The sequence below is a fragment of the Bos mutus genome, chromosome 22 (genome assembly GCF_027580195.1).
Source record: "Bos mutus isolate GX-2022 chromosome 22, NWIPB_WYAK_1.1, whole genome shotgun sequence".
In the NCBI taxonomy this organism is placed as follows: Eukaryota; Metazoa; Chordata; class Mammalia; order Artiodactyla; family Bovidae; genus Bos; species Bos mutus.
In genome coordinates this window covers 30,901,335-30,914,466 of record NC_091638.1, presented here as the reverse complement: position 1 = coordinate 30,914,466, position 13,132 = coordinate 30,901,335, and the positions used below count along the sequence as shown (strand labels likewise).

At 43.7% G+C, this 13,132-nt stretch overlaps 1 protein-coding gene across 13 annotated transcripts in view; it reads right to left on the bottom strand.

The window, feature by feature from the left end:
* Window positions 1–13,132, bottom strand: part of FOXP1 (forkhead box P1) — a 625,652-nt gene that overhangs the window by 29,250 nt on the left and 583,270 nt on the right. For all 13 annotated transcript variants that reach the window (XM_070359720.1, XM_070359713.1, XM_070359711.1 and 10 more), the window contains one exon: window positions 950–1,033. In XM_070359720.1, the coding sequence (XP_070215821.1) occupies window positions 950–1,033 (84 nt within the window). The remainder of the gene's footprint in view (window positions 1–949; window positions 1,034–13,132) is intronic.

Genomic DNA, 13,132 nt, shown 5'->3' with positions numbered 1-13,132 from the left:
TGCATATTGATTAAAATTGCTGGTACTAACTATAGATTGTCAACGCTCAATTAATTTTCACACAGTGACTCCAAGCAAAATCAAATAAAAGCAGTGTACCCTTAAATTTTACAAATCTTAAAAATCAAGAAGCAAAGCACTCTCTCCATTGTGAAAAATTAGTTGAAGCAACTAGATATTGAGAACTGTATAAGTATATGAGAAACATAACTGAAAACCATCAAGGTACAACAGGGAGTGAGGCCCAAGACAGGATCTGGGGTCCAACAGCATCCTTCCACTTGGATACTGTCTGTGCTTGAATGACACTTTTCAAGGTCAAAGAAAAGGAAATAAGGCAAGTAGTAAGAGATTCCTGGAAGTGAGATGTAATTTCACGTTTGATCTCACTTTGAAGAAGTCATTTTCACTTCCATCTCTAGTAACCATTAGATGTTCTCCGGTACTTACAGCCTCTAACTCTTTTAACATTTCCTCCTCCTTTCCTCTCAGACTGGACTGGACCACCCCTCAGCCCTTTTCTCATACCCACTGTCTCTTGGCTAGACCATGCCAACATACATTTTTTTCTTCTGCCTTCCTGGTCTGCCAGTCCTCTCTCTGTGTTTCCACCAATGAGAAATCAGAAAGATTGCTTTTTGTTCTGTTTTTCTTTTTTCCTTCCAAAGAGCTGTCATAGAATGTTTTAGTATATTGGGGTAGCATCACTCATCTGTCCCAAAGAAGAGCTGATTGTGGGGTCTCGTGGCTGAGGACTGTGCCTGAATCATCCCGTATTATCTCCCTAAATGCCCAGCACACTGCGCTGTTCATGAAAGGTAACCAGAACCAGATGGAACTTAAGTCTTTCAATATTCAAAGCTGCCAGACTAGGGATCCTCCTTCCTTGCGGAAGGGAAGCAGAGAAGAAATAGTGTCAGGTACCCCCTGGATGTCACGCAGTACTTACGGGCTGAGGGGCAGTTTTGGGTTCTGTAGACTTCACGTGCAGGTGGGTCATCATGGCTTGCAGGCGCTCTTTGTCTTTTGCAAGCTGGTAGGGAGAAAAAATGCTCTGTTATTTCTTTGAATACAGATGCAATTACTCTTTAAATACCCCAAAATGATACATACCCCCTGGCATACCCCCTGCATCACTGCTTAATCGGTTTGAAATTTATACGACCACTGCCAAACTCCGAGGTACTGGAGGTGTCGGTGTGTGATTTCTCAACACAAGATGCATGAGCCTTTAACTGGGAAGTCCTAGACCTACTGGCACCAAGGAGTCCCATGTAACACAGACAGCTACAAGACAAAACCGTGAATCACGCCTATTAACCAACCTGATTCATGAGGAAGCCAAAGGAAAATGAGCTAGGGAACTGAAAACTCGTAAATTCATCTGTTGTGGTTGTGGAGAAACTCCTAGACACACAGATACACTTATGCAAAATTAACTCCATCTTTCTTTACAAGTAGACAGAGAGGCAGACAGTCCAGGCAAGCAATTTTAACAGGGCAGGCAGATAGCTACAAGGGGGGACAAGTCCCCTTTTCCAAATAAATGTACAGAGTGTTTACTCATTCACGGACTCAGTATCTGAGTACCTACTATGTGCCAGTCACATTGTGACAAAAATTCAAGTCTCCTCCTTCTAGAAAACATTCTCTTCTGAAGGTACATGAGTTCCTAACTGCATGTACATAGTAGGGACTCAGATGCTATTTGTTAACAGGCTGCTTTCTTATGCTGGCCCTGGACTGTCTCCTACACAAGGGTGTCTTCAACAGTTCAAGACACTTGAGCATAGGGGACATAATGATGACTGTAGAAGAGATAGGAAATGTATCCCCCCAAAGATACCGGTTTAGTTAAGAGAAAAGCTGCGGAATTTGGGGGAAATTCCACAGAAGAGATTAATATGAGACGGGAGAGGGAGGGAGGAGGGGAGGAAGAAGGAGGGGAGGAATGGATGGAAAAAAATCTCAGTTCAGGACGTTTACAGACGATTTGTCCAAAATAGTGCCTTAGAATTGGGAAGGGACTCTGTCCTTCCATGTCACATAATTAACATTAAATCTTTAAAATATCAATTTTTTGTAAGTCTAAAATTATTTCCCCCCACCCTCAAATCAAGTAAGACTCACTTTTTAAAATCAAAGTGCATTTTAAGGGAGGAGGATGTTTCAAGAATTGGGGGAAGGCAGAGAAAAGGGAAAAAGTAGAAAAACAAGAAGGAAAAAGCTTTCAACTTATCCTAACTCGATGACTCAGTCTCAAGCCATATCACATTTGATTTTTTTTTTTTTTCCTTTTCATTCCCTTGTGGTGTGGTTCGGGGAGGAATAAATTAAGAAGTGGGGGTAGGGGTGGGGAAGCCTTACAGTGTTAGCATTTATCTTTCAACAAACAGGAAATGAAAATGATACCATATTAGGAGCCACTTTATGTTCCTCAGTCAGTTATTGAACAGCCAAACTAAAAGATGCTCAGAACACATAATGCTAAAGGAATTCAGTTTTCCAAAGTGGCTCGGTTAGAACAATTAAAATGTTAGCAATGGCATTTTTCTACAGTTATTTGTTTTTTATGTAAGTGTTCTAAGTTCTTCAATGTTACAACTAAAACACTTTTAGATTAAGAAAAATGGTTTGTTTTAAAATTATCGTGGGACAGAGGAATGGAGGCATCTCTGTTATTCTTTTTAAAAACAAGTAGTCGTCTGTGGTGCTAAATGCTACAAATTTAAGGGTGGGAGGCAATATTTACTGAAGAGTCTGATGAATATTAATCGTGACTTAATTTAGGGGTAAACATTGTTGATGGAACAATTACAAAGACCAAGTAGAAGGAAGTCCAAATTCCCAGCATCAAAAGAAACCATTACCTCTATGTTCCGTCCAAATGTCTACCAGGCTGACCTTTTATTGGTCAAAAGTGGTACCACCACATGGCAAACATACACGGAGAATCTGTGCACCCAGACACCTCCACAACCCTGGTGCTTTGCTGCTGGAGGGAATCTTTTTTCTTCATAAGAATATCACTTAGATTTATCTTTCATTTTGAGAATTACCCAGGTTCCTTATTTTGCCTCAACCTCAAGTCTACTACCCTAACTCTGCTTCCCTACAGAAGACAGGCAAGGTTACAGAAAGAGGCAAAACACATTTGTGTTTGTGTTTGTTAGCGCAAACTAGCATGTCATATATAGTCTTGGGAAGGGCTTTGGATTTTTATCATTGATAACAGTTCTAATACAAACTTTTGACAACTGAAAGAAAAAAATCTCACCAAATTCACTTTTTATTTTTATGCAAAAATGGCTACAAATTACACCTAGTGAAATCAGCTCCTCTCTCTACAGTAGCTGTCTTGCATTTACAATACTCACTGGTCCTTCAAACAGCTTGCTTATGCCATCATTCCATGAGCTCAACACCCTCATCAATTTTCACAGCATCCCTTCTTTGTTAAAATATGGGAATACAAACATTTAATATTAGCAAATATAGTCTAGCATTCCCTTATCAACTGACTCCCATGACAGGCAAAGAAAAGGATGGAAAATTCAGTCCAAAGGTCACCTAAAAATCTGGCTGACAGACTTATACAACCTTTTATGTTGTAGTATGAAAAAAGAATTACTCTCTCGGAGCTTTCCTGGTGGGTACAGGAGGAGTATTTAGCTTAAAAGGAATGACAACAGGCCAACAGTAAGGAGAGCTGCATGTGCAATGTCTGTTTAAATTAGTAACCTGGTGCACCAATCCTGCAGAATAACTACAGAGTCAAAAATGGGTTAAAAAGGACGTGGGCTAACAGACTTCGAAGGATTCGAATCCTGGCTCTGAGACGCTGAGCACATTATGTAACCTTTTCAAGCTTTTCACTTCTCCTTCTAAATATGGAATAATAATCTCTGAACTTTGAAGGGTTGTTTTGAGGATTAAATAAATTCTTGCACATAACAAGCTTAGCACAGAGCCTAGCACTTCATGAATGCTCAAAAAAAAAAAATTTTTTTTTTTTAAAGTAAAGTTAAATCAGTCTAGTCTATCTAGACTTCTACTGACTAAGTAGACGTTTGGAAATTGGATCAACATAACAGAGGTTCGATGGAGTTTGCAGCTGGGCGAACTGGGAAGAGAATTTTGACATTTTAAAGAAGGGAACAGGAAGCTAGGAAAGATGACGCTCATTTCTCATGGATTTATTCCCTTGGTTCTCACTTTTATCTGTCCCTTGTCCTAAAGAAATGTTTTTTCTCCCCTTGACTAATACGGGTCACCCCCTCTTCTATTCCCCATGGCCTCAAGTCAGCCTTCAGATCGCCAACGCTGGCCAAGAGTATAACAGGGGTATCACTCCATAACTGCTGAAGGCCAGGGGGCCCCATGCACCATCTTCAAAGGTAAAAGCTAAGAAGATTACACTCATTCTTTTAGCAGAGAAAAGGCAACGTGGGCTGAAGTTCATTGAACACAATCATATTCTACACTCTCAGGAGGACTAATCATTTTAAGACCAATTTGGCGGTTCTCACTCATGAGAAAAGAATTCTTCCAAAAAAAGTGAAGGATTTGGGAGACAGAAAAAACACTAGAATTACAGAGGATGGAGCGAGGAAGGGGCCAGGCCACTCATTCTGTTTCACAGGCTGTTGAGGCTACTCCAAGGCCTCTGGTTCTCATGCCGTGTTTCAGAGTTGGGGGGAAACTGAGGTTCATGGGGAGAACTTAACCTGAGGCCGTGGAGCTAGGAAGGAACAACAGTAAGACTAGAACCCAGGTGACATGATGCTTGGTCTGACGTTCCCAAATGGGTGGTCCCTGGCATCACCTGGCACACCAACTGAGAACCCAGATCTTTGCCTCCCTCCCGTCTCCTACCCTGACCTACGCAGGCAGAACCTGGGGTGTGTGTATGCGTGCGCACACAAGGGTGCACAATGTTAGCCACACACAGGTTACAAAGAAGCAAGCCTCGATTAGTCGACTGAGGTCCCCAGTTTCAGGGACTGGGATCTGACCTAATCTTGTCCAGTTCTCCAGGGGAGGGATGCAGGAGTAAACGCTTCTAATAAAGACACCAAGGGGCCACGTTTAATGAGGTGCGTTGGGGAAACACCACTCTCTTCTATGAACTGAGTGTGCCTTAGCAGGAGCGTGCTCCATACCCTTAGCCACTGGTACACACTGACAGTCCCAACAAAACTGATGGAGGCAGAATGGATCTTGCTACCTGGTCTCTTAAGAGCATATTATCAAAAAGAGGAAAATAAGTTAAAAAAAAGGGGGGGGGGGAGGGCAGCAACGGGAAGGAGGAGAAATTAAATTTTTCTACCAAACTGAGTATTTACCAAATAGCTATCTTCCAGCCACTCTATCGAGCGGTGGTCATTCACAGACCTTCACAACTTGGCCTTGAAGGCCAACTCGGGCTCTCAGCGGGTAGGCAACCTACGGCTCATTTCACCCCAATTGAAGAATTTCCCAACTTTTATTGTATTCTGTCACCATCTTAACATTCCTCACGTGTTATTATTAAAGACTCTCTTGACATTTCAAGCAGACGCACTCGGATACTCTGTCATAGTCTAGGAATTCTAATGCTCCCCGAGTAAAGCAGGATTTTAAATTATGAAAAAGAATCGTCTTGGTTTTCCAAGGGGAGACGAGGAAGGGAGACACGCAGAGACCCTCCCTCCTTTTCCTCGGCCCCTGTCAGAGCAGTGGTGCCACGAAGCTCTGATGCTGTTAGCATCTCTCTGTTCCCACCACCCTTCGAGCTTGTTCAGAGAGTCAGGATGCTGGGGAGTCCCAGTTGTGAGGCGCTGTCCTGAGTACCGCTTCAAAGGGGGTTAGAAAGGCCCAAAGGGCATCAGAGACAGGTAACACACGGGCCAACGTCCCGGAAGTTGGTGTGATCACAAACAGCCCTGCTGACGGCGGAGGGATCACACGAGTCCCCACGGTGGCGCGTCTGTGTGAGGCTGATTGTCTCCCTCCGCTGTTGCAGCCTGCGCACTCCCTTCCCTGCTGACATTTTCTTGGAGCGCACAGTTCCTGGGGTGGATGGATTTGGACACCTTCCACGTGGGCCCAGCATCACCGAGCTCCAGCCCAGGCTCCGCCTACCACGAACTTCTCGGGGAGAAAGCTCCTTGAGGCAGAGGAGAGCGCGGCCCCACTGGCCGTGTTTCCAAACCCTTGATCTGCAAGGCCTGGGTGTATGCAGAGAACCTGGCGGGGTGGAGCGAAGTTAAAACCTACTACTTCAAAATGTCTCTCTGGCATGCAGATTATTATTTTGAGCTTAAAAGAATCATGGCCCCAAAGACTCGGAAACTCTGACCTTCCTTTGCCTAAAAGAATTGCAAGGGCCTGTCAGAACAGAGCTAGCACTAGCGGATCTGCACAGAGTACAGGCCAGGAGGTGGGGGGTGGGCAACTCTGCAGGGCCCTGAGGTCAGAGTCCACTCTGCGCCCCACTGTCTCTCTGTGGTCACACAACATTTATTTACTGACTTTTCCATTCCCCTGTGAACTGCCCTTCTCCCCTTTGAATTTCCAAAGCCCTATTCCCAACACCCTCTTTTGTCTTTAGCTGAAGATGGTATTCACCGCGAGGGTTTGGACCATTCTGATAGGTGACTCAGTTTTCCTGGGTCTCTCCCATGTATACCATCTTGCTAAACTTTTGCTTGATTTTCTCCTCTTTCTTTCTCTCCTATCAACTGAATTCTTAGACCAGGCAGAAGAACTTAAAAGGGTAGAGGAAAGTGTTCTCCTCCCTAACAGAGCCCTGATGACCCGGGGTACAAAGCCATCCAACAGCACTGAGCAAGAAAGGAAGACAGATGCCCATCACCTTTGAACAAGTTAGATCTTCTACACCTCAGTTTCTTCATCTTTGGGGGGCCGGGGGGCATTATGCTGACTCTCAGAGGACGATCACCATCCACTTAGAAACACCTTCTCAAACAGCAAGAAGAAATATTACATTGAACATGCTCATTAAGTGTGAGACACATACTGACTAGAGTCTCCCTTTAAAACATGACCCTTGGGGTGAAAGAAACACGGTTTTGAATTGGGGGCTGTGGGGATTCAACGAACCTGAGGGTAAATTCACTAGGACAGCGTCTTGGCTATAGAGTAGGGGCTTGATAAACATTCTTTGAAATGGTTTTCGAGCTCCTTAATGCAACAAGCAGAACATGGGCATACTAGATATTTTCTACAGCCAATGGATTCAAACAGATCATGAGGGTAACCAACTCATCCCAGTTTGCTCAGGACTCTCCCCGTTCTGAAACAGAAGACCCCAAGTCTCAGGAACCCCCAAGTCCCAGGAACCCCCAAGTCCCAGGAAAGCAAACTGCAGCGACTGGTCACCATCACATCCTGTTAACAGAGAGATTAATTTTACAAAGAACCCAACATCCCTCCACTCTCAGTCTCCCTCACCCCACAACCTAGGCACATCCCTCAAGTGGCTCCTGCGACCTGGAACGTCCTTGCCAGACTCTTCACTGACCCCTCCACGGTGACTCCCCCACCTCAAACTCTGCCTGGAGGGCAGTTACAGACCTAGCAGTCTTACCCGCTCTGCATTATAGGAAGGAGGAAGCCGCTATACTTATCTATATCCAGGGCTTGGAATACACCAGGTGCCTGATAAACAGTGACTGCATGGAATCAAATGAGTCGTGGATAACAGGTCCACATCCCTCCACCCCCACCCCTGCCAGGGCCAAGCAGATCTTCCCCAGCAGCTGGGTGGCTCCTATGCTCCTTGGTTGCTTTCAATATTCACTTTAAAGGGTCTTGGGGCTGAGGGGTTGTAGGAAACTTGTCCTGGGTCCTGCGCCTGACACATGCGGAGCCCTGGACACGATGAACAGGCCAAACCTTCAAGGCTTCTTTTTTCTTTCTTTCCAAGCCCGTCTTTATACACCAAAGAGGATGAGCTAATGACTGAGCAAGGTTACATGGTCACAAAGCAGAATTAAATTGAATAAATAAATAAATTAAATAAATATAAAAAATAAATATGTATTGATACCATGAACGTCTCAGCTTTTTAAGACAGATTAAGTCCATCCGCAGACTTCTTTTTTTCCCATTGTCTGTTAAATCAGATGCCATTCCCTTTTCCCAAAATGGAATTCTGACCCGGCCACTGAGATATCTTTTGTGTGATCTTATCGCCAACTGAACGATTGAGAAAGCTCACAAGCGTCTCCCTCCCAGGCGAATGAACCCAGATAATGGGATGAGTACGGATTTAAATCCAGGGGACAGTAGGTGCTCAACTCTCAGAAGGAACCTTTGGGTGCTTCTGTACAGCCCTGGCCGTGGCGCTGGGGGTGGGCAACCAGACACTCATCATGTTCCCACCTCTGGCGTCCTTGCCCTGTGGGGCAGGGAGCTGGACATTTCATGACCCACATAAGACCACACATACGGATTGTGGGGATTTTTCCTCCTCCAGTCCTAACTCATTTCCATGACTGCCTATTGTCCAGAAAAATCTGTCAACAGAGAACATCTAACAGATGCAATCTTAAAATACATTCCCTGACCTCAAAAAGGACATTCCCTGTCCTCGATCCAAATGATTTCTATGGTGTCCATCTGTCTTCATGCTAGGCGCCCAAGTGTCCAGGGTAGGACCTCATGTAATTTCTCGGCTTCCTGGTAACAGCTGAGGTTAATCCCCATCCAGTCCATTGATAAATGTCAAAAAATTACAACTGCCTTTGTAATAATGAAATGAACTCAGAAATATTCAAAAAGGATTTGAATACCCACTAAGATGTCTTTTTGACACCCTCTTCCCTCAGTGAAACCAGTAACAGGGTGTAACATAAGAACTGAATTAACCATCATTTCACCGTCAACAAGTTCTACGTAAAAAGCCCACTAAGAGAACGTGCAGTATATATTTTGATATCTTCCAATAAAAACACACACAGGACAGATGCCTCTCACCCACAGTGCTGCACAGATAGGTCTAAATTCGACTCCATAATCCAACATCCCAATTTCTGCTTGGTGGCTTGAACTCTGCCGTGAGAATCTTAAAGGCTTCTCCATTTGGCTCAAATGCAGATAACACCAGGAAGGGAAAGCAGCCCCGCCTCTATCCCCTGAGGCAAGCGAGGTGATCTTTTTAAAAAACTGAATCGAATTCTTTTATGGAGGTTTGACTGCAGGTAAGAAACACCAAGACCTCCTGTTTGGGGTCAGAGTTGAGGTTTCTGGGGTTTAGATTTGGGGTCTGGCAAGCTACACGGGACAGCACTCCAGGGCTTTCCCTGGTTTTGGTCACATCTGGGACTGATGCTGCCCTCGCAAATTCTTCAGTGCAATCCTTTCACAGTGATTCTCCAGGGTAGACATAATGAACCTCTGGTGATCTCTACTCTAAGATCCAATTTGAGCTTATTGGGTTTGTTTTTCCAATGGGGGCACACGTGTGACCTTGCCCCCAGAGTAAACGCCAGAGGCCTCAGTACTGCTCTGCTGAGAGAATCCGGGCGGGCTGTCTCCTCCTCTTCTGAGTGATTGCCCTTTGGGAATATGCTCAGGTCTGGATTGCTCTTTCCTGTTGTGCTCAGAGGTGCAAACAGTTTTCAAATTCAAGTTAATACGCGGTAATTGTGTAATAGACTTTGAGATAACTTGGAAATTCAGGTATTTCCTGGACCAGGAAATGCTTTAAGGGAAACAGAAATAGCCCTTTTAGGTCAGTATGTGCAGAGCACCCCTCTACAGAGCAGATACATCATGCTGAGCAGAGGGGGTGTGTGTAGCGGGGGCCAATGTCAATGGGAAACGAGACAGAAAGGTTGCTGAGACACAGAGCACCTCTTCACACACTCCTGCTGCTGCACAGACGTCGCTTCCCCAATACCTCAGACTCTACGGGCACAACATTAGCCAATTACAAATCCAGACATGGTGCATCAAGTGGCAAATGGGGTAGCACAAACACGGAAATACAAATATCAGAGAAACAGGAAACCTCAAATGAGTGGCTGTGAGTCTAACTGTTTTCTACACCAAACTCTGTGCAATCCAAATATTGTCCGCCTAATCGTTGATAAGGGCGTCGGGCGTGGGTTCCTTCAGTACTAAAAACTGCTAACATTTTCTTGTGTATTTCATTAGATTAAATAATCACTGTTTGGGTATGGCCCTAATCTTTCACTGAAGTCTTCTGAGCATGTTTCTGGAGTTTTCAAAAATGCATTACTGAGAGCAAGCACTACCCAGTGAATCAACAGTGCCACTGGAGACTTACTTACAATCTATTTTTTTTTCCCCTAGAATTTAAGAACCAGGAGGACAGCCCCATCTATCTGCCTCATTCTTTCACTCCTTGGTGGCTCCAACAAGGTTCTTCCACAGTATAGGCTTGGGGTGATGTCTGCTAAATGCATAAGTAGATAAATGGATGGATGGATGAATACCCCTCAGCTAGCTCTCCAGGACCACCAACAGCAGCAAGGACTGGCATGTAAAGCTGCCCTCCGGGGAACCTGACCAATATGGTGACACTGGTTTTACACACCAAGGGGAAGAAGAATGAAGTAAAAGGGGTGAGCTGGCCCTTAGGAAGCCAGGAACCTATGAGGACAAGTTGCTAAGAATGTGATGCCAGTTGTTTTTTTGATTCTCTAGACTAAGGATTGCTTAGGAAGCTTTTTCTGCAAGGACCAGCCAGAGAGTAAACATTTTCAGGTTTAGGGATTTTCAGCTTTTAGGCCATAGGGATTCTGTTGCGATTACTCAACTTTTCTGTTGTACAGCAAAAGCAGCCACACATAATGCATAATCAAAGGGCATGGCCATGTTCCAATACAACCTTACACACGGACGCTGAGATCTGAATTTCATGTAGTTCATTCTTCTTGTGAATCTTACCTCCCTCGCCCCAACTATTCAAAATGCAAAAACCTGTCTTAGCTCATCAGATGTGGCCCAGGGGCTGCAGTTCTCTGTCATCCTTCTAGCAATCCTCACAAGCTTGGAAGAAATGGAACTCTTCAGAACCAGCCCTGCCAACTTCCATTAAAGCAAAGGTGTTCAAAAAATATCATAAGGAATATCACAGGTAACTACCAACAGTAACTTGCAGAAAGATGAGCATCTCTGATTCTTATTAAAAGCTGAAAAACCTGCCTTGGGTTTGAGGTGGGACTGGAGGATGAAGGGACATCTATGAATAAACGAAATCCGCAAAGAATCTAAGAACCATCATATAGGTCTGTACCATTGCCAGGCCACATTCACCAAAACAAAACATTAATGCTACCAGGAGATAACCATCTGACTTACTGATCATCTAACTCCTTTCCTTCTCCCAACTGCTGCTTTTGGATAATGAGGGATAATGGGTAAAAGGTTAGTTAATCGTGGCCTTGCACTCAGAATCTGCAGTCTGGAATGCCAACTTAGGCGAACCATGACAGCTCTGTTCAATAATTTATTCTGGCTGATCATTAAGAATTTCATCAATTAAATACATAAATGCAAGAATCTGGACCACTTTATAAAAACACCACCACCACTGAACATGTAAGTTCAGGAAGCAACAGCCATAGTGCTGGTCCTATTCAATCCAGCCCTTCAGGGGCTTCCCATGCTTTAATCACAAGTGAGCTCTGGGAGTGAGATAAATACACTCCTTCTTTCCTTCTCAGTAAGCATGTTGAATTTAAATATGTTTCCAAAGACTTATCTAAGAATTTGGGGGGGGGGGAGGGGAGGTTTACAATGTGCCCTTTGCCTGGATAAATACCCCACTGTCCTAGTAAGTTCATATCTATAGTCTGAATGCAAAAATACTTAAAATAACTTTCAACACATACTAACTAAAAAAAAAATTAATAATAAGTGATCCATCATAACTAATTAAAAAAAAATTCTTTCTATCCTGGAAAGTCACAACAAAAAGTTTTAAGTGTGTTTTGGCTGATTTTTCTCTGCAACTATTTGAAGCTATAAATGACTTAACTCAGTAAAATTCCAGATGTAATTATCTACTGTACTTAGCCCAGGGCTCTTCACATATATCTCGGCATTGCTGTCTTGCATACAAAATAGGCTTTTCAATGGCTGGTAACAATATAATGTACAACATTGTTTTAATTTCCCCGAGTCGGCTAACCTCTTGCCTACACTAAACCAGCCAGAGGAAGAAGCCACAGTGAGTCATCAAGCACTCAAAAGCATTTTGGAACTCAGCTGCATAAATGGGGTTTGTAGGGTCAGCCTTGTGCAATTGTACATTTTAATAATATCCATTTCTGACCCAATTTTTACTTTTAGAAACTAATTTTCTATTAATTATACCAAGGAGGGAACGACTGCTAAAACATGGTGCTTCATCAACAAGTTACATCAGGAAGTAGAACTCACGTTTAAAATGCACCCCAACCAAATGTGATCCACAGGAAAATCTGCACAAGTTAATTTTCTGTAATCATAAAATATGTTCTACATGGCCCAGTGGATTCCCAAACACATGATTCTCTCCCTCTCTCTATATAAATGGTATGCACATGATATATATTGTATGTACCTAAATATACATTTGTATGTATGTGTGGATGTGTGTACGTATTTAAAATGTATAATGAACTCTCAGTTGTTCTCAGTGATGGAGAGACAAGGGGGACAATGAAAGATGATGCATAAATCCACATATACTTTCCATTTTAACTTTGGCAAACAGGCTTGCATGTGTACTGGCTTGCCCCGTGTTGCCCACACTCATGTTCTCTCTCGCTCGCTCTCCATTCATTCACTCCCCACATCTCTCCCCAGCTTGTCTTCCTAACTTCGGGTTAATAGTATTAGCAACAGTGGGGGCTCAGACCAACAACAGATAACCAGTAAACTTAAAAAGGAAAAGAGAGAAGGGAGGTCAAGTGAGAGAGAGACGGAAAAGCTAAAAAGCAGTGGCTGAGGCTTGGCGGCATACACAGAGATGCACAGAACTGTGAGATGTCTGAGCAGCAGTGTCCAAGAATGAACTGAAGCTGAACCTTCCCAAAGAGGAAAATAAATAAAATACAATAGCATAAAAGAAGATCAAAGAAAAGAAAGGACAACATCAGATTTTGAACCTTCC